At 43.0% G+C, this 26,918-nt stretch overlaps 1 protein-coding gene, 1 long non-coding RNA gene and 1 pseudogene across 2 annotated transcripts in view; 2 read left to right on the top strand and 1 right to left on the bottom strand.

Moving 5' to 3' along the window:
* The first annotated feature begins 204 nt into the window (after window positions 1-204).
* Window positions 205-26,330, top strand: Gm39644. The gene is made up of 3 exons (XR_003947828.1): window positions 205-292; window positions 3,781-3,865; window positions 25,920-26,330. It is a non-coding gene; the product is annotated as a predicted gene, 39644 (long non-coding RNA).
* Gm6860 (predicted gene 6860) lies at window positions 3,758-3,981 on the top strand (annotated as a pseudogene).
* Aox2 (aldehyde oxidase 2) overlaps window positions 13,484-26,918 on the bottom strand; it is a 100,939-nt gene continuing 87,504 nt past the window's right edge. The window contains exons 35-36 of the mRNA NM_001008419.2: window positions 16,412-16,486; window positions 13,484-14,107 (exon numbers count right to left, since the gene is read on the bottom strand). Coding sequence (NP_001008419.1) covers window positions 16,433-16,486 — 54 coding nt within the window. The 3' untranslated portion in view covers window positions 13,484-14,107; window positions 16,412-16,432. The remainder of the gene's footprint in view (window positions 14,108-16,411; window positions 16,487-26,918) is intronic.

The following is a 26,918-nucleotide window of genomic DNA, read 5'->3' as shown; positions in this document are numbered from 1 at the left end:
CTGTAGGGTTCTGCCTGGGTGAGGACTGCAGCCCGGCCTCCCTGCTCTGCGATGCGGTGTGCTGAGGGCAAGTCTGACCTCGGCCTGTCACCACGCCTTGCAAGGGGTGCTCGTCCCCTGACTGCGGTGGACTGGGAATTTGTTAAAACCAGATTGCGAGGCCCCCACCCGCAGGGTTTATAATTGCTTCTGGTGCAGGACTCAAGAATGTGCCTTTATCACAAAGTCTCCCGAGATAAGGACCTTCAGAAGGTGTATTCTCCGGGACAACAGATAAAACTGCCCGCATCCGGTTTGTGCCCTTTTCATCCGCCATCCCCCAAACACCGGGATTTGTCCTTAAAATCCCTTTCCATGTACCAACTTCTCGCTCTCGCTCTCGCTCTCTCTCTCTCTCTCTCTCTCTCTCTCTCTCTCTCTCTCGCGTGTTCCAGATCGAGGCCAGCCTGGTCTACAGAGTGAATTCTAGGAGAGCCAGGGGTATTTCTGACATCCACCGTCCCTGTACTCAAACCTTTAATCTTTCTTACTCGTACATGGAAGGCACTTCTGTTCACTGGCATTTAACATATACTGTATTTGGAGTTTCGGATTTGCCTCTAAGGCTTTAAGCCGCTGTTTGTTGGATCTTGGCTGTCAATTCTTTTCCGTTCAAGTTGGTAGGTCGGAGCGCTGAAGGAGCAGCGGTGGGAAAATAGCCTAGCAGCAACAGCCTAACTTCTTGGAGGTACTGGTGGCCCATAGGACTGAACTTTGGTGGGACCTAGGAAGGCCAGGCCGTGGAGCATAGTGGGAAATGATGGGAATCAGGGCTCTAAGTTCCCCTACCTTTATCCTCTAACCCTGAGTCCGTTGGCATTTCTCTTGGAAGTCTTATTTCATACTCTGCATGATAGACTACCACGTCCCCCACGTTATGTTTGTTTCTGATGTGTTAAGGGTACAGTATTTCACTAATTAAAAAGCCATGTTTGTGTAGTATGTGTGTAGCAGACATTCTCCTAAGCACTTAACTGCGTTGAGTCCTTGAAACTGCCCTATGACTTTGACACTTGTTAGTCTTGTTGGGAAAAGAAGGCATATAGGTCAGTTAACTTGCCAGTGAACGGCCCCCCAGCGGCCTGGTCCACCAATATAATAAACTGCCAGGTCACACACTGAGCTGAGCTAGAGACACAAAAAACGGTGAATAGCCAAACCCGTTACTCATAAAGCTTCCCTCCGCATTGGCCACATTTCCCAATTCGGTCTCCTCTCCAGTACAGTCCTGATTTACACCCTGCCTTTGTATTTTTGAGACAGGGTCTTGCTAAGTAGCCCAGGCTGGCCTTGACCTGGCAATCCTCCTGTATCAGCTTTCCAGGTACTGGCATTAGAGACATCAGTCACCAAGCCCAGTTAATTGGGATTTCTGTTCCCGTGACTAAATGAGCCTTCCTTGTTGCACTGTGTCTTTCTTTACATTTCCAGGGTGATCTTTCTAAATGTAACTCAGGCCCTTCTCATCAGTGTCTGAGTTCCTGGGTTTTCATGAAAAACCACAGGAACACTGCTTTCCACCTTCTTATACCATTGGTGGCTTTATCACATCCAATAAGGAGTCAGGACCTTAAAACTCGGCTTGGGAGATGACTCTATGTAAAATGTTTGCAACACAGTATGAGGACTCAAGTTCTAATTCTCAAATACCACATAAAAGCTAAGTGTTTATGGCAGCCCACCTGTAATCAGCACATGGGAAATGAAGGAAGGGTCTGTGGAGCAAGGTAACTAGCCATACAAGCCATACACTCAAGCTCCAGCCGTGGTGCACGCTTTTTTTTTTTAAACATTTTTTAAGATTTATTTATTATTTATTATATGTAAGTACACTGTAGCTGTCTTCAGACACTCCAGAAGAAGGAGTCAGATCTCGTTACAGATGGTTGTGAGCCACCATGTGGTTGCTGGGATTTGAACTCCAGACCTTCGGAAGAGCAGTCGGGTGCTCTTACCTGCTGAGCCATCTCACCAGCCCGGTGCACGCTTTTTTTTGTTTTTAAAGTTTTATTTAGTTAGTTTATGCATATGAGTACACTATTGCTTTCTTCACACACACCAGAAGAGAGCATCATATCCCATTGCAGATGGTTGTGAGCCACCATGTGGTTGCTAGGAATTGAACTCAGGACCTCTGGAAGTGCAGTCAATGCTCTTAAACTGCTGAGCCATCTCTCCAGCCCATGGTGCATGCTTCTAATCCCAGCACCCAGGAGACACAGGCAGTCATAGTTTCAAGTCAGAGTTAGACAATAATACCTGTTCCCGAGAGAGAGAGAGAGAGAGAGAGAGAGAGAGAGAGAGAGAGAGAGAGGGAGAGGGAGAGAGAGAGATCTTATCCTTGATCTTATCCATTCATGCTTGGGACTGAACCCAGGAGTTAGTGTATGCTAAATGAGCACTCTACCGACAGCCACATCTCAGTCTACCTCCACAGATGTTTATAATGAAAAACCTTTGAAATACAACAAGGTTTTAAGTTTTATTTAAATGAAATTATGTTCAATACCACTGTTTTACTTGCCATAAAGGATTCTAATAGTTATAATTATTAAGATTTGACATCAGATAAAAACAAAAGACAAACATTGCTTAATAAGTTGAACATTTTAATAAAACTCAATACCCTCTTTTAAAAATGTATCTTTATATGCATGAACGTGTTTGCCTACGTGTATATATGTGCACCATGCCTACTTACGGAAGCCAGGAGAGCGCATCAGATCCACTGGGACTGGAGTTACAGGTGGTTATGAATGCCCACATGGGTGCTGGGAACGGAACCAAGGCCCACTGAAAGACCTGCAAGTGCTCTTACCTGCGGAGCCATCTCTCTAAATACAACCAAATTACTCTTTTAAACAAATGTACACTTTTATTTAGAATTTTAAATAGACTGAAATAATTTTTGAGGGGCTTAGAAACTGGGGAAACCTAGCCTCCACCTCCAGCTCCAATGACCGTAAAAGGAATTCCATGATTCTTTGCTTTATCACTGTCTCTACCAACTATAGACGGAAATAGTCACAATTAGCCACGCGTAGTAGAACACAACTCTAATACCAGTACTCAGAAGGCAGAGTCAAGCAGAGCTCTGTGATTTTGAAGCCAGCTTGTTCTACATACTGAGTTCCAGGACAGCAAGAGCTATATATAGTGAGACCCTGTCTCAAAACAGCAAAACAGAAACCTCCACAATCTAGCACCAAAACAAACCTTTCTTCATGACTTGACATTTGTTACAGTAACAGAAAGCTGACATAAGACAGTAACAGTGCTGTTGCTTACATCATTTATCACTGCTACCACTTGGCCTAATAATCAGACTCACAATAGATCTTACATCTGGAGAGGAAGTAATTTCTTCTGAATTAGTTTCACATATATCATATTCTTTTTAGTGCAACTTGTGTGTAGAGCTGTCACTGAATGAAATAACTACAGTGTAGTTGATCACTACTGTTCTAAAAGAAGCTCATGGACTCCCATTAAGTAAATTCAATGCCAATTTATCTGATGAAAGAGAGCAGAAATATTTGAGGGTCTGTTAGTTTACACTGAGTCTTATTATGTAGCCCAAACAGGCCTCAAACTCATAGTGACCCTCTGCTTCAGCCTCCGAGTGTGCTGGGATTCCAGGCTTGTACTACCACTCCTGGTCTGAGTCCCACTTATTTTAATAATAATAATAATAAAATGTGGCTTTCTGCTGGTGATGACGAGAACTTGCCTCCTGCACAGGATCTCCTTCATCCCTCTCCAGAAGAGAAGAGAAGAAACATGGGAAATGCCAGGTACAGGACCCTGCTTCCCGCTTCATTCATGGGTGAGAAATGCCTGGGTTCTATAAAATCCCCATGGTCTTCAGCCTACCTACAAAAGGTAGCCTTGTGTAGGGGCTGCTCCTGTGTCTTCTGCAGCCTAAGGAGGAAAAGCAAGGCTTGGGAAGGTGTCAGAAGACATCCCAGTCAACATTTTGGATAAAAATAAAATGTGTGAGCGAGCCCATGTGCATGCGCGTGTGATCCCATGTGCTTGCATGCCACCACATGCTTATAGAAGTCAGAAGACAACTTTCAGGAGTTGCTTCTCTTTTTCCACCGTGGGCTCTAAAAACCAGGTTACCCTGGTATAGCAACAGCTGAGTCCTGGGGTCTGACTCAGAAAGCATATTAAACTGTTTTGGGGGGCTAGGGATGTACCTCCGTTGGTAGAGTGCTCACCTAGCATGTACTTACGTCCTGGGTTTAACACTCAGTACCCCAAAAACCTAAGACAAGTCATGTCTGGGAGGGCTCCCAGATCTTATGGGACTTTGTGTTCTTTGGAGGAGCAGTGCCTTGAAGACCTGAGCAGGGCAGAGGCTGAGGCATTTGGAGGACATGGCACAGTTAGTCTTCCCTGAGCAGCCACTGGTGCCTCAGTCTAAGGTGACTAAGTAGTGCTAAAGCAAAATTTGCTACTAGTTTCCTGGGCCCATTACTCTGAATTCCAGTCACATTCTGTCTTTTTGCTTGCTTTTTTGTTTTTGTTTTTCGAGACAGGATTTCTCTGATTAGCCCTGGCTGTCCTGGAACTCTGTAGACCAGGCTGGCCTCGAACTCACAGAGGTCCACCTGCCTCTGCCTCCTGAGTGCTGAGATTAAAGGTGTGGCCACCACTACCTCATAATTCCCTCTTTAATATACATAGTTGCTCATATATGGGCTACAGTATGATAATTCAGCATATACATTCAATACAACTTAACATGAAATTTCCATGAAGAATTTAGAGTACTCTGTTCCATGAGGAACAGTGGGGCTTCGTGGCTTCAGAATGTTTGAGAGGCCTAGAAAGAGCAATGTCGAACACGTTTAAAACTGATTTAGAGGTTGGGGATTTAGCTCAGTGGTAAAGTGCTTGCCTAGCAAGCACAAGGCCTTAGCTTCGGACCTCAGCTCCTCCCCCCCCCCCAAAAAAAAAAGAAAACAGATTTAAGTGTCTTCAGGAAATGCGCTGGTAATTCCTTAGGAAGGTCTGCTCCTGCCTTTCCTGGTAAAGAATAGAGACATGCTCTAGGACAGTGGTTCTCAACCTTCCCAATGCTTTAACCCTTTAATACAGCTCCTTGTGTTGTGGTGACCTCCAATCATAAAGTCATTTTGCTACTGCTAAGAGTTATAATGTAAATAATTTTGGAGATTGAGGTTTGTCAGTGGTTGAGAACTCCTGCTCCAGGACCTTCATTTTTTCCTGCCTTTCCCCAATCCCCCTTTTTCTTTTCAAATGGCCCAGGCTGGTCTCCCCTCACTCTATAGCTGAAGATAGCCTTGAACTCCTTATACTCCTGCCTCCATCTGCCAAGTGCTGGGATTTTTGGTGGGATTTTTGCACCACCACATCTTGTCTTACTTGGTGCTGGGGGTGAACCCAGGGCTTTGTTCATGCTAATCAAGCACTCTCCAACCAATCCACACTCCATGCCCTGAAACCTGCTTCCTCTGTCCATGCCATCACTTCCTGTGTACTGGGGCAAGACAGAGTCACTCTATGTAGCTCTGGCCGTCACTAAGAACAAGCTGGCCTCTGATTCAAAGAGATCCTCCTACCTCTGCCTCCCAAGTTCTAGGATTAAAGGCATGTGCCTCTGTATCTAGCTTGGAGTCAGTGTTTTGTGTTATAGTAGACTACTTCAGTTGGCCTTCCTTAGTCAAACATGGTGGAAGTCTCAGGCTGGTGAAGAATGAATACACATACAGTCCCTGCCTCAGTGGGAACATGGGGAAAGTTCACATGGAAGAACCAACTGCCATACTCAGAGACCTGGAGCCTGGATACCTGCCTGGTTTGGCTGGGACTTGGAGACATATCTGCAGTGCTCAGAACTGAGGAAGCTCCACTCTCAGGCGCTCTAACACACCCAGGATCACAGGATCGCAGAGTCACAGGATCACAGAGACAGCTGAACTCCGAGGAATTCTGACACAACCAGGATCACAGGAAGGACAGGCTTCAGTCAGCTATATCGAAGACAGGTAGCACTAGAGACAATCAGATGGCAGGAGGCAAGCATAAGAACATAAGCAACAGAAACCAAGGTTACTTGGCATCATCAGAACCAAACTCTCCCACTATAGCAAGTCCTGGATTCACTATCACACCTGAAAAACAAGATTCAGTTCTAAAATCACTTCTCATGATGATAATAGAGGACATTAAGAAGGACATAAATAATTCCCTTAAAGAAATACAGGAGAGCACAGGTAAACAGCTAGAAGCCCTTAAAGAGGAAACACAAAAATCCCTTAAAGAGTTACAGGAAAACACAATCAAACAGGCAAAGGAAATGAACAAAACCATACAGGATCTAAAAATGGAACTAGAAAAAAATAAATCACAAAGGGAGACAACCCTGGAGTTAGAAAACCTAGGAAAGAGATCAGGAGTCATAGATGCAAGCATCACCAACAGAATACAAGACATAGAAGAGAGAATCTCAAGTGCAGAAGATACCATAGAAAACATTGACACAACAGTCAAAGAAAATGCAAAAAAAAAAAAAAAAAAAGACAGGCGTGGTGATGCATGCCTTTAATCCCAGCCCTCGGGAGGCAGAAGCAGGTGGATTTCTGAGTTCGAGGCCAGCCTGGTCTACAAAGTGAGTTCCAGAACAGCCAGAGCTATACAGAGAAACCCTGTCTCAAAAGAGAAAAGAAAGAAAATGTAAAAAGCAAAAAGCTCCTGACCCAAAACATTCAGGAAATCCAGGACACAATGAGAAGATGAAACCTAAGGATAATCAGGATAGAAGAGAGTGAAAATTCTCAACTTAAAGGGCCAGTAAATATCTTCAACAAAATTATAGAAGAAAATTTCCCTAACCTACAGAAAGAGATGCCCATGAACATACAAGAAGCCTACAGAACTCCAAGAAGACTGGACCAGAAAAGAAATTCTTCCTGTCATATAATAATCAAAACACCAAATGCACAAAACAAAGAAAGAATGTTAAAAGCAGTAAGGGAAAAAGGTCAAGTAATATATAAAGGCAGACCTATCAGAATTTTACCAGACTTCTCATCAGAGACTATGAAAGCCAGAAGATCCTGGGCAGATGTCATACAGACCCTAAGAGAACACAAATGCCAGCCCAGGCTACTATACTCAGCAAAAGTCTCAATTACCATAGATGGAAAAAACAAGATATTCCATGACAAAACCAAATTTACACAATATCTTTCCATAAATCCAACCCTACAAAGGATAAAAGATGGAAAACACCAACACAAGGAGGGAAAATGCACTCCAGAAAAAGCAAGAAACTAGTCTTTCAACAAACTCAAAAGAAGATAGCCACACAAACATAATTCCACCTCCAACAACAAAAATAACAGGAAGTAACAAACAGTTTTCCTTAATATCTCTTAATATCAATGGGCTCAATTCCCCAATAAAAAGATATAGACTAAAAGACTGGATATGTAAACAGGACTCAGCATTTTGCTGCATACAGGAAATGTATCCCAGTGACAAAGACAGACACTACCTCAGAGTAAAAGGATGGAAAATCATTTTCCAAGCAAATGGTCCCAAGAAACAAGCTGGAGTGGCCATTCTAATATCGAATAAAATCAACTTTCAACCAAAAGTTATCAAAAAGATAAGGAAGGACACTTCATACTGTTCAAAGAAAAATCTAACAAGATGAACTCTCAATTTTGAACATCTATGCTTCAAATGCAAGGGTACCCACACTCATAAAAGAAACTTTACTAAAGCTCAAAGCACACATCGCACCCCATACAATAATAGTGGGAGACTTCAACATCCCACACTCAGCAATGGATAGATCATGGAAACAGAAACTAAACAGAGACAATAACAGACATTATGAACCAAATGGATCTAAGTGTTGAATATTAACAATTGAAAATATTAAAATCATGTTCTACAAATACCATGGAAATATTGATAATTTTTCTCACTGTGCTTAAATTAGCATTTTCTTAATGTTTAACTTCATAGAGTTTTTGTTATTTTGAAATTTTTTTTATTATTATTTTTGGTTTGGTTTGGTTTTCGAGACAGGATTTTTCTGTGTAGCCCTGGCTGTCCTGGAACTCACTCTGTAGACCAGGTTGACCTGGAACTCATAAATCCGCCTGCCTCTGCCTCCCAAGTGCTGGGATTAAAGGTGTGTGCCACCACTGCCCGGCTTAAATCTTTTAAAAAAGTAATTTCTGTCTAAGAAACACTGATAATCTTTTTTAAGTGAACTGATTGTTAGACAATGTACACAGATATATAATGCATTTTAAATACTCTCTCACTATGTCAAGTGGTATCATATAAGAGCTTTTGAATATATTTCTTTTTTTTTAAAGATTTATTTATTTATTTATTTATTTATTTATTTATTATATGTAAGTACACTGTAGCTGTCTTCAGACGCACCAGAAGAGGACATCAGATCTCATTACGGGTGGTTGTGAGCCACCATGTGGTTGCTGGGATTTGAACTTCAGACCTTCGGAAGAGCAGTCGGGTGCTCTTACCCACTGAGCCATCTCACCAGCCCCTGAATATATTTCTTAATAATTCATTTTTAATATTTTATGCTCTTTTACTATGCTTAATTCCCAAAGAATATTTTTTGTTATGCAACAATTTATTATCCAATATTAGATATAGGACTGTCAGTTATGGATAGTATTAAATATTCATAATGATATTTCTAGGGTATGAAATATATGAATATAAAAATTGAACAAATTTTTTATGTATTATTATTTGATTCTCAAAATACTCAATATTATTAATATGTTTAATGTATAAAATGCATTTAAATAATAAAAATTGAAAGAAAAAAAAAAAGAACTGCTATGGGGCCAAAAGAAGAGAGATTCACTTCAACTAAGATTGTCCTTGTAGACAAACCAAAAGAAGGAGACAGCCTCAAGAGAAGGCACAAGAATCAGAAACCTACTCATTTGCATAGCTGGGAGTCAAATAAAAATATTAAACTGAAAGCTGGCAGAATTCTGTGCTGAAACCATCTGACTGGACTTTGTTTTTGTTGGGGGACTTTCATGGACTATTTGTATTTTACTACAGGTTATGGGTCTATTTTAAGTGATTATATTATCTTGATTTAACTTGTAAGTGGTACCTACTGAGAAAATTATACATTTCTCTTATATTTTCCAGTTTGGTTGAATATCAGTGTTTAAAGTGTGTCCTTATGATTCTCTGGATTTTCTTGGTGTCTGTTATATTCCTCTTAACGTTTCTGATTTTGTTAATTTGGATATTCTATCTCCATCTTTTAGTTTGATTGTATAAGGGTTTATCTATTTTATTGATTTTCTCAAAGAACCAACTCTTTGTTACATTAAAAAAAAAAGATTATCCTTGTATTGGTTAGCTTCAGCAGGGTTTATACATAGCAGGTTCCCCCCCCCCCCCAACTCATAACTTCCCGGAATCTTAGAATGTGACCTTATTTAGAAATCAGGTCTTTGCAGATATAGTCAAGATGAGGTCATACCAGACAAGGGTAGGCCTTAAGTCCAATGACTGCCATTTTTATGAGAAACAGGGAACAAAGCACACAGACACACTAGGAAGGCCACATAGTGATGGGGACAGAGAGTGGTGATGCAACCTCAAGAAAGGAATGCCAAGAACACTAGGAGCCACTCAAGAGGCTGGACAGGCTCCCTGGGAACCCATGACCCCGCTGACAGTGTGGGCTCAGCCCTCCAGCCTCTAGGACTGTGGAAGAAGGAAGGCTTAGGTTACCCCAGCACATGATCATTGGCAGCAGCAGGCAGCTGTGCGGCGGGATAAATGCAGGTCACAGGATGCCTGGTGAAGAAGACGTCATGAGATTTCACAGGAGCCTGGCAGCAGCAAGGGTCTCAGCAGGCAGAGCTGTGAAGTCTCCTCTGAACCATTGCCCTTTAGCCTTGTGCACCTTGCTCAAGAGCCAAACTCCAGGCAGAAAGCCTCTGGCTGAGCTGACTCTGCCCCTTTCTCAACAGCCTAACCAGAGGGAGCCTGTGGGTGGAACATGGGGGAATCCATTTGTCTCCTCTTCAGAGAAAAGGACTCACCTTTGGGCAGTCATCACCAGCTATGTTGGTGATCACTGCACAGATGGCAGGATAACTCCTCTGGACAAAGTCACTCTCCTGCTGATTCTCTTACCCAGTGGTGAGAAAGGCTATCCAGGCAGCTTTGTGCAGAATGTTTTGGAGCAAGGGCAGCTAGCTAGAAACTGACATCAAAGATGAGGTGACAGAGAACAGAGGAGCTGTGGTGTGATGTCCCTGCAAGGGAAGGGAGCTACTGTCTTGTACTCTGAGAGTCTGACTTGACCTTCCAGGTTATGAAGAGAACTTCATTTTCTGTCTCCAGCTATTTCTGCCAAGTATTTTCGAGTTTTTGGCATCTTAACTGGAAATCTATCTTTTTTACTATTTACCCAATTATGTAAGATGGAGCAAGTATTAATTTTTGCTCTTCTGGAATGGAGCTGGGAGCAGGCTATTTTCTTTTGTCAGAGAAAACCTGAAAGACAAGAGTGCAAATGTCTCCCGTGCTCCCTGGTGGAGTGGGAGTTGGGGGGGGGGGGAGCAAAGAAATAGAAAGATCCATAGAGCCCAAGATGAGTGTTGAGAGTTACAGTACCAGGCTACAGAGGTGGGTCAGTAGGAAGAGTTCTTTCCTAGGATGCAATAGGTGGGTTCAATCCTTAGCACCTCATAAAACCTGAGAGTACTGGTTCATATTTGTAATACCAGCACTCAGGAGGTGGAGACAGGAAGATCACAAGTCTATATTCTCAGCTACAGAACAAGTTCAAGGCTAGTCTGGGTTTCTTGAGAGACTGTCCCCCACCCCTCCCAAAAGGAACCATAGTTCCTTTCAGTTGAATGTGGTGACATAGGCTTGCAACCTTAGCACTCAAAATGCTGATGAAGGAGCGTCACAAGTTCTAGCCAGCCTGAGCTACATAGCAAAACTTTTTTTCCAAAAGTCAACCCCCTCTCCCAAAAGAATTTCAGTTTCATACTAGCATAGGCATCTAGCTGCTGCCAGTGGTAGGGACAAGTGAAATTGCTGAAACAGAGAAAAGGGAAACAGCAAAAGTAAGTGTTAAAGCAGGGTAAACATTGTGGTGATGCATGACTTTAATTCTAGCACTTGAGAAGTAGAGACCAGTGGATCTCCAAGTCCTAGCTGCCTGGTCTACAATGTGAGTTACAGGACAGCCAGGGATACATAGTAAGACCCCAATTTAAAAATAAAATAAAATAAAATGAAACAGTAGCAGAAATTAGGTACTTAAAACGTGTTCATTTGTGTTGTGTGTGCGTTGCATGCATGGTGTGTGCCACACACATGGTGAGCTCAGAGGAAAATGTGTGTGGGTTGGTTCTCTATTTCACGGGGATCCAGGGATAGAACTCAGTTCCTCAGGCTTGGCAGCGGTTGCTTCTATCCACGGAAACATCTCACTGGCCCAGTACTTTTCTTTCTCCAACATTGTGATGTTTGGTCATCCCTAAGGGTAACTCTGATCTTGACAAGACTATGTAGGCATTTGGGATGAGTTATTTTTGATGGCCCAAAGAGTAAAAGGTAGGGGCTAGAGAGGCTGCTCAGGGGTTAAGAGCACTTGTTGCTCTTAGAAGACTCAGGTTTAGCCAGGCGGTCGTGGTGGCACACACCTTTAATCCCAGCACTCGGGAGGCAGAGGTCTACAGAGTGAGGTCCAGGACAGCCAGGGCTACACAGAGAAACCCTGTCTTGGAAAAACCAAAAAAAAAAAAAAAAAAAAAAAAAAAAAAAGGCTCACGTTTAGTTCCCAGCACCCATATGGTGATTCACAAACCTTTGTAACTTCAGTTCCAGCAGATCCAATGCCCTTTTCTGGTCCCCAAGGGCAGCAGCCATGCACATGGTACACATTAATACATGAAGACAAAGCATATGTGTGTGTGTGTATATATATATATACTAAACTCAAACTCTGATTCATATTACTTATCCTGAGTTATTTTCTGCAGCAAAACCAAGAATCTCAGCTTCCCTTGAAAAGAATTTGACTTGAAAGAAAATGTATTTGAAAAGAATGCTTCAGGTTGCCCTGTGGGGCTGTGTCTCTAGCCTGTGTCCCCAGGCTGCTGATAAATCCAGAGACCAGGTGTCAAATATGTAACGACTTCAAATGTAATTCTTGGTTTTTTTTTTTTTTTTCTTTTTTTCTTTTTCCTTTGGTTTTTCAAGACAGGGTTTCTCTGTATAGCCCTGGCTGTCCTGGAACTCACTCTGTAGACCAGGCTGGACTCAAACTCAGAAATCCGCCTGCCTTTGTTTTCTTTTTTGAAACACAGTCTCACTCTATAGGTCTAACTGGCCTGCAACTCACTATGTAGACCAAGCTGACTTTGATTCAAATATGATTTTTTAAAAAGTATTTTATTAAGATTTATACTATCAAGATTCTAGTACATCAACTTCCAGGAATCATTTGTATGCAAACCCCACTCATTTTAGTATTTAGAAATATCCATGACAAAGAAAATATATTTCCAGTAATCACATTCATCCTTAAGAAACCAAATTAAAAAAAAAACTATATGTATGACCATTTAAAATAAACAATGTGCACAACCATTTAAAATACAAATGATAAAGCAAATTTCTGACATTTTCATTAGATTTTACACTGAGGAATTTGTTTTCCAAAGAGTTTAGATTTGTTTTATTAATTTTAATTTTTCATCTCAGCCACCCTGAAAAGTTCGTTGCCTTCTGCCCGTGCACCTTAACTTGTCCTGTTCTGACCCTTCTGCCCACAGTCCTTTCTCCTATGCTTGCTTCTCCTGGACTCCTGTGGCCAGGGAACCTCTCAGTCAGTGGATGGACTTGTGGACAGCTGTACCCTGGTCCCTGCAAGCCAGTGTGTCTGTGGCTTCAGGTGATGAGGGCTGCTCTCCAGGCCCCTGTGCCCACTAGTCCCCCCTCACTCTCTTCCCAGCCTCAGCTTCTCACCCACTTCTGGAGTCTGCCCACTAGGACTTGTGAATCCTGGCTGGTAGAATGTTAGTGTTCTCATCCACTTTCTGGTCAATAGACCCAATTTATATGCAATTTTCTGCTCCTTTGAAAGCTCTTAAAACCTGTTTGGACTTCCATGGACCCTGCATATTTTATCATTTACTATTTTTTACTTTTATTTTTGTTGTGCTGGGGTTCAAACTCAGGACTGGCATAGCACGTTCTGGGCAAATCCTCCATCACCGACCTACATTTTAATTCCTAAGTATCTTAAACCACAATACAAAGCTGAAAACAACTGTGATTCATTTACTCCCTGTTGCTTGTTTCAATGTATGAGGAACTGAGCCATCCAGTATTTCTGAAGCTCTGATATCAGATCAGATGTTTTCCATAAAAAGTCAAACAAAACAAAAGCAAACAAAAAAAGCCCCATACAAATAAAAACAAAAACATCTTGTGATAATGCATTCAAAATTGTACACTGTTTTCCCCTTCAAATTCCAAAGGGATGTTCACTTGCTGAACAATCATCTAACACAAGGAAAATATCACTTCTTTTCTGTTAACTACACATACATAGACCCACAGCCTATTCCTGGTGAGGGGGATAAAAAGGAAAAAAATCCTTGCAGAAACCTCGCCCTGCTAAGGCTCAGTGGCTCCTGGTCAAAGGCATCATGATAGTTGCTGGCAGGCTCTTTCAGGCAAAAATGGCGTCTGCACACCAGGTCTCCTTTCCTTTCCCTCCATCTGCAGCAACATTTACTCAGTGTTTTCAAAGACAAATCATTAAAAGTGCTTCAAACATTGCAGTGCTTATCTGGTGGCCTCTAAGCTGAGGACCCTAAGTAAACAATTTGTAAGATGCCTCATCTCTCTAATGTGGTTAGATTTGAATAGTGATTCTAAATTTTGTGACAAGGCTCACCCCTCCCTCCCGCCCAGCAGCGTACAAATACAGTATGCAGTCCAGTCAGGAGTAAGAAGCTGGCTTTTCACTTGGGTACTAAAATATCTGAGGAAGGAAAAAAAGAGAATAGTTACCAACAGTACAAAACTCCCTCAAATTTAAAAGATTCTTGGGGACCAGAGGATCTGGAGTTTAAGACAAACCTGGGCTATATGAGAGAGACCCTGTCTCAAAAAAAGGTGGTGGAGGGGGAGGGGTGGAGGTGGGCTGGTGAGATGGCTCAGAAGGTAAAGGCTCCTAGCCTGACATGCTTTTTTGAGCTCAGAGGACAGCTTTTGGGGGTTGGTTCAATTTAACGGAATCTGTTCTTTCCTACCGTGTATGTCCCGGGAATCAATCTCATGGAACAAGTGCCACCTCACCCATGAGCCTTCTTGCCAGCTCTGTTTATTTTTAGAGACGGGGTCTCACACAGCTCAGGCTGGCCCAGAACATAAGCTAATGCTGGTCTTGAGCCCCAGATCATCTTGCGCTCACCTCGCACGTGCCAGGACTACAAGTCGAGTCCTAACCTCTGCTTAGGAAGCAAACCCGAGAGCGCCTTTGAGATGTTCAGAGAGTTAAAATTATAGGTGAAAGATGCCAAGAATGAAATGCACATCGGAGTTTGTTTGTCTTTTGGAGTCCTTCCTTCCTTCCTTCCTTCCTTCCTTCCTTCCTTCCTTCCTTCCTTTCTCTCTTTCTCTTTCTTTCTTTCTTTCTTTCTTTCTTTCTTTCTTTCTTTCTTTCTTTCTTTCTTTCTTTCTTTCTTTCTCTCACAGCATGGGGAGAAAAAACCCTGACATAAAAATAACTGTAAACGGTAGAACAGCAAGAGGTTGTATTTTTACTTTATTCATTTTGTCACTCTCCCTTCCTGCCTCTCCCCACACCCTCCTCTCTGTGCCTAACCTGGCACTGAGCCACATCTCCAACCCCTTTTCCTTTCTTCTGCATTTGACTTGCCATCTGAGGAGGTTTCAACTTTGAAGATCGCACAAAAGTTGACAACATAGTTCAAAGTTTGTCTTTAATGACGTGTTTGTGTAAGTGTACATGTATGTGCCTGTGAAGCCAGAGGCTTCAGATCCCCTGGAGACATCTAAACTCTGGGAGAGCAGCACACACCCTAACCACTGAGATCTCTCTCCTCCCAAGCCCACCTCTTTCCTTCCTTTTGCTTTTTGCTTTTTGAGATAGGTCTCATTGTAGTCCAGGCTGTCCTCAAACTTGCTATGCAGCCTAGCTCCTGATCCTTGCACCTCACTTCTCAAGTACTAGGATGATAGTTCTATGTTATCAGGCATTTTTTAGAGCATGTGTGTGTGTGTGTGTGTGTGTGTGTGTGTGTGTGTGTGTCTGTGTGTGTGTGTGTGTGTGTGCGTGAATGCATGATAAGCAATGAAGGAGCTGGGTAAGCAATGAAGGAGGTGGGTGTGGTGGTGTACTCTGGAGGCAGAGGCAGGCAGATCTCTGAGTTCTGGTCCACCCAGGTATACAGAATGAAACCCTGTCTCAAAAACAAAAAAAGAATGGTAAGTGCTCTTTCCAGTCCTTTTACCTCATTTCCCTCCAACAGGATCTCTCACTGAACCCAGAGTTTTCTATTTTGGCCTCGCTGGTGCTGATTATAGATGCCACCACTTTTACAGGTGTGCTGGGGATTTGAACCCAGATTTTTATCCCTGCTTAGCAAGCATCTTGTCCATTGAGCTCTTCTTAGCCCCAAGATTATGAATTTTTTTCACAATGGCAACACATTTCTTTTTTTTTTTCTTTTTTGTTTTTTTGAGACAGGGTTTCTCTGTGTAGCCCTGACTGTCCTGGAACTCACTTTGTAGACCAGGCTGGCCTCGAACTCAGAAATCCACCTGCCTCTGCCTCCCAAGTGGACAACACATTTCATTCAGGGAATTCCAGTGTCACTTTTCAAAACCTTCAGTGCTCTGAATTTTGTATCAAGGCAACAGCACAAAATTGAAGTGGCTGAACCTCCCAAGTATAGGTCACCCTTCTGGATAACACCAGCTAGCCAGAAAGGCAGAAATCAGCAGATTTGGCTTTAGTTTTGCATTTAAGTTGTAAGTACCTCACACAAATCAGAGAACAGAATGTTTAAAATGTCTTAATATACTCCATTCTCATTTTTCATTTTATTTAAAATAAAAACTTCAGTGTTGACTATAATCTTCTGACTGGCGTCATCATCATTCAAAGCTGTGACATTTTAGTGCTGCAGATTAACCTGTTAGCGCTGAGGCACAGCGATTTGAATGAACGCTTGCATAAATCCAGGGTTCCATGGAACATGGTTTGAAAACTCTTTTTCCCTCTCTTGGAGCCATTGTCATTGTAATTTAATGATCTTACCTCTTAGGAAATGACAGCTGCTTAAGCTATAGGTATAGACCAAGGTTTAAACGTTTTTGGGTCATCTCTCGGGATCTAAAGAAAAAAAGGGAATAAAAGACCAAAACTTAACATGTGTACTGAATGCATATCTGGCTTCAGTTTTGACCAGAGAAATCACATCAAATCACCTTAAAAAAATAAAAACAAAAACCAAGCAAACAGGGTCTCCATGCACACCTATCATTGACCTGGAACTCCCTCTATAGACCAGGCTGGCCTGAAACCCATAGAGAAAGGTCCACCTTCCTCTGCCTTCCGAGTGCTGGGAGTATGCCTGGCCATATCAAGTCTTAAGGTTGCAAAACTACACAGAATAGAAGGCAGGGTTTTTTCTGGTTCCTAGGGAACTGGACCTTGGCATTCTTCTTGAATGATAACATTCATCAGCACATGCCAAGAGAAAGTGACTGGGTTTTATGTTCTTTTCCACCTCTGCAGCATTATCCAAAGATGCATGGTGTGTGCTTCTGCTAGTTAAACCCCAAGCTCTCTGTACGATCCTGGGCTACAAGCTTCCAGAATTTGATTCCTTTATCTTCCTCGTGGTCTAGATGTCTATCTTTTCTGAGAATTTGTCCTTTTAGCTTTGTCCTCAGGGACACTGTACTTACTGGCTGATTTTGTGTGTCAACTTGACATAAATTGGAGTTCTCACAGAGAAAGGAGCCTCCCTTAAGGAAATGCCTCCATGAGATCCAGCTGTAAGGCATTTTCTCAATTCATGAGCAAGGGGGGAGGGAGGGCCCATTGTGGGTGGTGCCATCCCTGGGCTGGTAGTCCTGGGCTCTATAAGAAAGCAAGCTGAGCAAGCCAGGGCATTAAGCCAGTAAGTAACATCCCTCCATAGCCTCTGCATCAGTTCCTACTTCCTGACCTGCTTGAGTTTCAGTCCTGACTTCCTTTGGTGATGAACAGCAATGTGTAAGTATAAGCTGAATAATCCCTTTCCTTCCCAACTTACTCCTCCGTCATGATGTTTGTACAGGAATAGAAACCCCAGCTAAGATAGCCACAAACACATCCATTACCTCTGCTGTGCTCCTGTTTTCATTTGAAGGGTTGACTTTTATGTCCATTTTAAATTATTTTCATTTTTTTGAGACTACGACCTTATGCAGCCTAAGCATTCACTACAGCTCCGAGCTACATCCCCATCCCTACAAAGGGGCTGAGCTACATCCCCAGCCCTACAAAGGGGCAGAGCTACATCCCCATCCCTACAAAGGGGCTGAGCTACATCCCCAGCCCTACAAAGGGGCTGAGCTACATCCCCAGCCCTACAAAGGGGCTGAGCTACATCCCCAGCCCTACAAAGGGGCTGAGCTACATCCCCAGCCCTACAAAGGGGCAGAGCTACATCCCCAGCCCTACAAAGGGGCTGAGCTACATCCCCAGCCCTACAAAGGGGCTGAGCTACATCCCCAGCCCTACAAAGGGGCTAAAAGATGGAATTTTATCCCAATAATGGAAAGATATAAAGATTTCCACAAGAATTTTTTATATTCACATAAAATATATATATTCATATGGGAATGTAGCTCAGAGGGAGAGTGTGTGGTTCTGTAACATCCAAAATGAATTCAAGACCACCCAGTACCTTCCCCCTTCTTTTCGAAGGACTTCCCAAACTGTAGCAGGCCAAGTGCAGAGCCAGATAAGAAAACTGGCTGACTAAACAAATGTAAAAACAAAGTTTAGGGGTCAAAATGACTGAGCCTACAAGCTGCCAAAACAATATTAGCTGTTCTCAGAGAAATAACCATAACAAGATTAGCAATTCTCTTGCCTCTGCCCCACACTGAATTCTGAGAAAGACCACAAACCGCCCTGACCTTGCAAGGATTCCCTATGACGTTAATAGCTGTGACTGACCCATAAGTTCAAAATGTACTACTGCTTTGCTGACCAAATCATAATAACCCATCATGGGGGCAAGCAAAGTGAGTCACTAGGCCAAAGGATTACTTAGTCACTATACATACTAACCAATGCCTGAAAGGGCTACTTGCTACACCAATGAGAACCCTGTTGCTCAAATCTGCCCCTTACAAAGGTATAAAAAGTGTGTTCTTTCTTTGTTCTATGTCTCTCCTCTGGCCTGTGTGCTGAGAGGGGAGTCCCCAACATGTTGGAATAATAAAAACCCTCATGCGGTTTTCAGAGATGGTGGTCTCTGTGAGTGAGGGTCTTTTGACGAACTCTAACAGTTCTTTGGCTTGAATCTTATGACTACAAACAAAATAATAATAATAAAAGGATAAAAGAAAAATTGCTAGCCAAGAGTGGTGGCACATACCTTTAATCCTAGCGCTGGGGGAATGGGCAAAGACAGGTGGATTTCTGTGAGTTTCAGGCCAGCCTGGTCTACAGAGTGAGTTCCAGGATATCCAGAGCTACATAATGACACCCTGTCTCAAAACAAACAAAACAAAACAAACAGTAACAGCAAAACAATGAAAGGGAAAAAGGAGACCTGCTGCAATCTCACCTTTCAGGACATGTTTGTAAGCTCCAGCTTGTTCTCAGTTCTCATTGGAATATAGACGATGAACCTGGTTTCCCTTCTCAAAGGCTTTTTCTTATTCTCTCTAGTCTGTGAAGCCGTGCTTACACTGCCTGGGCTGGGCTAGCACTGGACAAAGGTCCTAGTCTAGCCTGAGGTAGAATCACTTTTGGTAAAGGATAGGATTCCTGGCTGCTTGTGGTGCCACAGCCTAGGATCCAACACTTGCAAGGTTGAAGCAAGAAGATCATTGCAAATTCAAGGCCAGATGCAAATTCAAGGCCAGCTTCCTCTACGTAGTGAGTTCCAGGCCAATCAGGACTGCAACAAGAGACCTTGTCTGAAAAAGCCCAGACCAGGAACTGACAAGATGGCTTAGTGGATAAAAGTACTTGCTGCCAAGCCTAACAACCTGAGTTTGGTTCCTGAGACACATGGTAGGAGAGAGGCAATTCCTGCACGTTGTCTGTGAGTTCTACCTATACCCGTAAATTAAAAAAAAAAAAATGTAATTAAGAATTTTTTAAAAACTCAAATCACACCAAGTTTAAAAAAAAAAAAAACCAACTTGCTTCTTATGTTTTCCACTAAATATGGGCCTCTTGAGTACCTTTTTGCTCTAGGTGGAGACCAACATTCAGTCTGCTTTCCTCTTGTCTGGTATCTTACCTACTCCCAAGCTTCCTAGGCTAGTCCGTCCGTCCTTCCTTCCTTCCTTCCTTCCTTCCTTCCTTCCTTCCTTCCTTCCTTCCTTCCTTTGTCTTAGAATTAAATTGCCCTCCACTGAGGATGGGCAAGGTCCAAGAGGAACAGTACCAAAGCACCACCGTACGGTCGAGAATGCATGTGGTTAGAAACAGAATGTGTGAGACCCGGGGGTGTATGTGGCACAGTTGATGCTGCTTGGACTTGTTTCTTAGAGTGCTTGCAGTGTGTGGATAATTGACACTGGTGTTACATGGCTGTCAGAGATTCACTGAAACCCACACGATTCAGTTCTAGCTCTAGATTACCTCAGTTGACCTTCGTGAAAGTTTTTCTATAGAGTAGCTCTTTGCTTTTTCATAACCTTATTAGGGTTTTGGGTTTTGTTATTTTTCTCCCACTGTTTAAAGTTGACTAGAAGAGAGCTGGATGGTGGTGGCCCATGCCTTTAATTGCAGTACTCAGGACGCAGAAGCAGGCAGCTCTCTGAGTTGGAGGTCATCCTGGTCTACAGAGTAAGTTCTAGGGTAGCCAAAGATACACAGAGAAACCCTGTCTTGAAAAAGCAAAACCCAGGGTGACTGGTGAGATGGCTCAGGGGTTAAGAGCACTGACTGCTCTTCTGAAGGTCCTGAGTTCAAATTCCAGTAACCACATGGTGGCTCACAACCATCCATAATGAGATCTGATGCTCTCTTCTGGTGTGTCAGAAGACAGCTACAGTGCACTTACATATAATAATAAATAAATCTTTAGGCTGGAGGGAGCAGGGTCAACCAGAGTGAGTAGAGGTCCTGAATCTCTGACAGCCATGTAACACCAGTGTCAATTATCCACACACTGCAAGCACTCTAAGAAACATGTTCCAAGCAGCATCAACTGTGCCCCATACACCCCCGGGTCTCATACATTCTGTTTGAGTGGTTTCTAACCCAGCAAACACATGATGGCTCACAACCATCAGCACAGCTACAGAGTACTCATATACATAAAATAAATAAATACATAAATCTTAAAGAAAGAAAGAGAGAGAGAGAAAGGAAGAAAGAAAGAAAGAAAGAAAGAAAGAAAGAAAGAAAGAAAGAAAGAAGGAAAAAGAGAAAAAGAGAAAAGGAGAAAAGGAGAAAAGGAGAAAAGGAGAAAAGGAGAAAAGGAGAAAAGGAGAAAAGGAGAAAAAGAGAAAAAGAAAAAGCAAAGCCCAGCCAGGCAGTGGTGACTCATGCCTTTCATCCCAGCACTTAGGAGGCAGGCGGATTTCTGAGTTCAAGGCCAGCCTGGTCTACAGAGTGAGTTCTGGGACAGCCAGGACTACACAGAGAAACCCTGCCTCGAAATAAACAAAAGGAAAAAAAAAAAAAAAAAAGAAAAGAAAAACCGAACTAACCAACCAACCAAACAACCAACCAGATAAATGAAGAAGAAAAGAATCCTTTGTTGAAGCTAAGCTGGTTGGTTGGGTTGGCTTTTTGCAGTTGGATGTCTGAACTCTATAGCTGAATAGAGTTCCTCAGGTCTAGGTTTTAATGAGGGCTTCTCAGCAGAACCAACTGAAGTTGACTGATTGTCTCTTCTCAAAGTTCAGGAACAATAGTGCCGCTTCAGACCTCACAGAGGAGGAGTATAGGCTACCCTAGTCTCCTGTCACTGGTGAGCATTTTACACTGGATTTTAAAGTCTGTTAGTATTACACAACAAGGAGAGACACAGTTGTGGATTCCTATAGGTTTATAGTTTTACACTGTGTTTCTTACCTTTGTGAAAAGTCTACTTAGTACCATCCACCACATGCACAGACTGTCCGATGAGTGGGTTGGTTCTCCATATTCCTTGTGTGGTGCAGAGTCCAACCACTACCATTCTCTTGTGTTACTTTGGCATGGGATTGTTTTTAGTACTTTTTGGCTGCAGTACTGGTGGTAGAATATACTATGATAGCTCATCTGTACTTACTTGCTTATTACTAGACCTCAGCCACCATATTCTTCCCCTCCACTCTCTGCCTGTAGGATGTAGTCATGCATTTTGCATTAATACATTTGACATCTTCAGATCTGTTTTGTACTTTTTATACTGTTGGATACTTAAAATCGAACTTTTACTCTAAGGTACTGAATACATTTAGTTTTACAAAAAATACTACCTACACTGATCCTTGCTGGTAACTGTCCTTCGCTTTGCCCAGTGCCACCCTCTACTTTTCTGGTCTTTATTCTGGATTTGGCTGGCTCTTGAAAACTATGATCAAAGTCACATATTGACTATAGAGTTCAAGGGAAATTTCACTTTTAATTGAAGTCTACTTCTTAGATATTTGGGGTTGATCGCTTTGGTTTAGTGGTCCAGCTTCACTGATGGTTGTCACCAATCAAATTCATGGCAACTGTAACCTATGGTTCATGATCACCATCATTATGCAATAAAGATGTGCTCAGCCAGCCTGGGCTATCCAAACTCTATATATTCCAAAGAAAGGTTCGGTCTTGCAGTTCTTGGACAGAACTCACAAGTCTTCATTATATCCCATCTGGATATCTTGGGAGCAAGGTCAGGCATGAGAGTAATTCCTTGCCTATATCACTGACTCCCAATAAAAATTTGGGCTCTGGGCTGGTGAAATGGCTTGGGAGGTAAAGGATGACTGACCACTACAAGCATGCACATACATACATAAATGTGAAAAAAAAAATCGGGACAGGAAGGTTGTACTGGCTAGTTTTGTGTCAACTTGACACAGCCGGAGTTATCTCAGAGAAAGGAGCTTCAGTTGAGGAAATGCCTCCATGAGATCCAACTGTAAGGCATTTTCTCAATTAGTGATCAAGGGGGAAAGGCCCCTTGTGGGTGGAGCCATCTCTGGGCTGGTAGTCTTGGGTTCTATAAGAGAGCAGGCTGAGCAAGCCAGGGGAAGCAAGCCAGTAAAGAACATCCCTCCATGGCCTCTGCATCAGCTCCTGCTTCCTGACCTGCTTGAGTTCCAGTCCTGACGTCCTTGGTGATGAACAGCAGTATGGGAAGTGTAAGCCAAATAAATTCTTTCCTCCCCAACTTGCTTCTTGGTCATGATGTTTGTGCAGGAATAGAAACTCTGACTAAGACAAAGGTGAACCAGGAGAATCTGATAAGCAATGAGGTCTGAAGTGCAAAGGATGCAAAATTTGCATATGAGAAGAGCCGATTAGTCAAGAGGAAGGCTTGACCTTCACATATGCCCAGGCTGTTCTAAATCTAACCAATTGTGCAGATACAGGGGACTTCAGAGTGTACACCTGTAAGGTGATGTCTGGTGCATTATACTGCTAAAGCTCAAAGCTCTAAGTAGAGAGTTAAGATGCTAGTGAGACATGTAATATACATGTGAGTTGTATGTAGAGTTACATGTAACAGGGTATGTGCCTTTAGAAGTGTACCCTTAATATATTCCTGAGGCAACATATTATGATAAAAATACATCACATTCTAAGAGATTAGAACATTGTCAGGACCTAACATCCAGAGTTAATAATACTCCTTGATGTCACTTAAAACTTAAGTGTAATGCCGGGTGTGGTGACGCACACCTTTGATCCCAGCACTCAGGAGGCAGAAGCAGGAGGATTTCTGAGTTCGAGGCCAGCCTGGTCTACAAAGTGAGTTCCAGGACAGCCAGGGCTATACAGAGAAACCCTGTCTTGAAAAACCAAAACCAAAAACAAAAACAAAAAAAAAACAAAACAAAACAAAAAAAAAAACCAACCCCCCCCAAACAAACAAACCAAAAAAACCCCAAAAAACAAAACAAAACAAAAAAACCCTTAAGTGTACTCAGCCCATTTGTTTCTCCTGCTTTTAAGAGAACAACAGGACGATCAACTGCACTGTCAACTTTTACAGTCTAAATGAATGCATAGCTACCGTCTTTAATTATGTACTTTTCCATGTCCCTGACTTAGAACAATGCATGTATACTCTGTCCTGAATACTGAAGTCAAAAGCAATCTTCTAAAATGAATAGCCACCATAAGAGCTGAACACCACACTTATGGGTATCCACTGATAAACAAGGATAATTGTTATCTGGTCAGTTGGGGTCATTTGGAGTCAATGACCTAATCTCTTGTAACACTCTGTAGAAGATTTCTGTAAAGTGTCCCTCATTCTTTTCCCTGTGTGATGCTTTCTGTGCAGTTCAGTAAAAGAGAAAGCATAGCCCTTTGTTAGAGACAGACACACAGACCTTCACTTGCTGAGCCATCTCACTACCTCTCAACTGACTTTTCCAAATGAATGGCTTTATTTCAGACAAGATGCTGCTACTGATACACACTGTTGTGGGGGAAAAAAAAATCAACAGACTACAGGAAAACAGGTTGGTTTTCTGAATTAGGATAGCTACCCAACTAGGACAGCACAGTTCAAGGTTAACTTTGGTAAGCCAGCAGGAACTAAATGAGGACTTCTGTACTCAGTGGCCCTCTGGTTTGGACCACACCAGATGCTCTTCAGATGGGCACCTCAGGGCAGGGAACTTTTGTTTTCTCTCTGAGACAGGGTCTTATGTAGCCCAGGCTTGCCTCAAATTCATTTTGGCTGAGCATGACCATAACCTTCTGATCCTTTTGCCAGCAGGGGAATTTTTTAAATTAAAAAATTATATATATATTCAAAAACAGTAGCAGATGTAGAGTGTACACCAAGCCTGTATGAAAGGCCTGCTTCTCATTGCTAGCACTGCAATAAAACCCACTGCACACCATCTCCACCATGACCACCAAAGCAATGCCAGAGAAGACCGATTCTGTAGTAGAACAACTGCTGTGTCAAGCGTCAACAGTTCCTGCAGCGGGCAAATACAGTTCCTGCATCCTAGGCATCCATGTTTAAAGCAGAACCAGTTTTACAAGCTGTGGAGAGCTTTGGGGGGCGCTTGGCAGGAATCTGACATTGGCCAAGGACAAGGAAATGGGCTTTAGGCAGGAATCTGACATTAGGCCATGACAAGGAAGTAAGTTCAGGTAGGAATGTAATTTTAGGCTAGAACAAAGAAGTAGGCTTCGGGTAAGAATATGACTTTGGGCTAGGACAGGGAAGTAGGCTCAGATTTCTTGGTCATCCTGTTAAGCCCTTAGAAACAGTGATTGTAGGAGTGATCACGAGACTTTGTTTATTGCCTTGCTTGTTCCTAGACTGTGTTTATTGTCTTGCTTGTTCCTTAACCTAGAACTGACCTTATTACTTGCATGTAATTAAAATGGTATAAAAGCAGATTGGGAAAAATAAAATAAAACCTGCCTCAGCCTTAGCTTCAGCCTCAGAATTGGCTGGGGTCATGCTGCAATGTTGCCTTATTGCCTTTTTTCTTTCAATCCTCACTCCTGTGCTGGAGAACCTGTTGACTGAGCGGGCTTGGTCAACAAGCTATGTGCCAAACCTCTTCCAAGACAGCATAAGAGCTGAGAGAATAATGTGAAGAATGAGTGTGTGCACACATGCATATCCATGCGTCTCAGGAGACTAGATTCAGTACTCTGGGGACACTATAGTCTGAGAAGTCAGTCCAGTCCTGCAGCTTCCTTCTGCCTTCTGGCCCTATGAATCCGTGTGACTGAGGCATGTCTGTGCTGGGCCAGGGCCCTGCTAATTATCTGTGGCTGTGATTGTAGCAGAACACACTGAGGGCCGCATGTTTCTACTTGATGCAGTATATGCACCCCAGGAAGTGGAATGTAGTCCTATAGGGCTGGCAGTACCAACTCCTCTAGTGCAGAGCAACCTGAGCTGTATAGAATGAGGGTCCAGCATACCTCATACTAAGCAGCTAGTATAGGTACTGAGCGGCTAGTATAGGTAGACGGGGCACTGGGCAGGGCATTATCTTCTCACCTCTTCTCCGCTGCAGTCTGAGAGGAAGGGGCTCCCTTTAATGGAGTAGGTGACCCCATTAATGTTACTAAGGGTCACTGAGTTTTGGCATCCAGAAAAGAATAGGCAGAGAACATGAGATACGGAGATGGCAAGCGCTGGAGAGGAAGGGGAGTCGTTGGCTGGGAATGCCCTTAGGGTTTGCAAGTGAAAGGAAAGGCTTCAGAAACTAGGTCAGTCACCTACACAGTAACAGGGCTTGTCTAGGGCGGGGCTGGCAGTTTGGAATGGAGACTAATCTAAGAAGGAAAGGACTTTCCCTGACTGCTGGCTGGGAGTCTCCTCCCTGACTCAGCACTGACAAGGCTGCGATTCACACTGTGCTGTGAACTAAAAACACATTTTCAAATTTGTTTCCAGGTGGAGCCGTGTGAGCTTGGCTTCCTGGAAACGGAAACGGTCTGATACTTGGCTGGACTTGCACTTCTACACTGTCATCCCATTAGAGCTCATGTTTTCTTTCTTTCTTCCTTCTTCCTGCGCTGGGGATTGAATTTAGGGCCTTGTGAGGCCAGGCTAGCACACCCACCTCCAGAGCCCTCACACAGACCACAGCTCTGTACCACACCCTACATCTAGACAGAGCACAGCTTTGTAACTACTTGATTTCCCCCTACTGATAATAACAAGGTCCCAGGTTTGTTCCTGTGTTCATTCTTCCTTCCTTATTTCCTATATTGGAACTCTCTGTAGACCAAGCTGGCCTTGAACTCACAGAGATCCATATGCTTCTGCCTCCAAAGAGCTGGGAATAAAGACATCATCACCGTGTCTGGCTTGTTTTTTAATTTATCACCAGATTCCCCAAGGTAACATTTTTTTCCTCAAATTTATAAGGATGTGAAATCTTTCCTGTCTTGTCCCCCCCCCCCCCCCCAGCATTTCTCTGTGTAGCCCTGGCTGTCCTGGAACTCACTCTGTAGACCAGGCTGGCCTCGAACTCAGAAATCCACCTGCCTCTGCCTCCCAAGTGCTGGGATTAAAGGCGTGCGCCACCATGCCCGGCCTTTCCTGTCTTAAAATTATAACAATTTTTCTTTTTCAAATCTTGTTTTAAGGCCAATGTAAAGCCCAAAATTAACCTGTAAGCCCCACCTACCCAAGAACCAGGTAACTACCTGGAATGCTGGGAGTTGTAGTTAGTGGAAAATTACAATGCCTCATGGGAAAGTATGGTGGCCTATAGGTGACTGAGTCAATTGCTGCTGGGAAGTTCCAGGGAATGGTCCTGACCAAAATCCCTCTCTGGGTCAGTTTGGTCAGTTTTTATTATTTAATAAAGCTTGCTTTAAATTTGGCCCAGAATGGTAGAATTGGTTTTCTTTGGTGAATCTCAGTAATAACCATGGTTAAACACTG

This window comes from Mus musculus, chromosome 1 (genome assembly GCF_000001635.26).
Source record: "Mus musculus strain C57BL/6J chromosome 1, GRCm38.p6 C57BL/6J".
Classification (NCBI taxonomy): domain Eukaryota; kingdom Metazoa; phylum Chordata; class Mammalia; order Rodentia; family Muridae; genus Mus; species Mus musculus.
The sequence above is the reverse complement of the archived record's forward strand: the minus strand, read 5'-3'. Positions and strand labels throughout refer to the sequence as shown.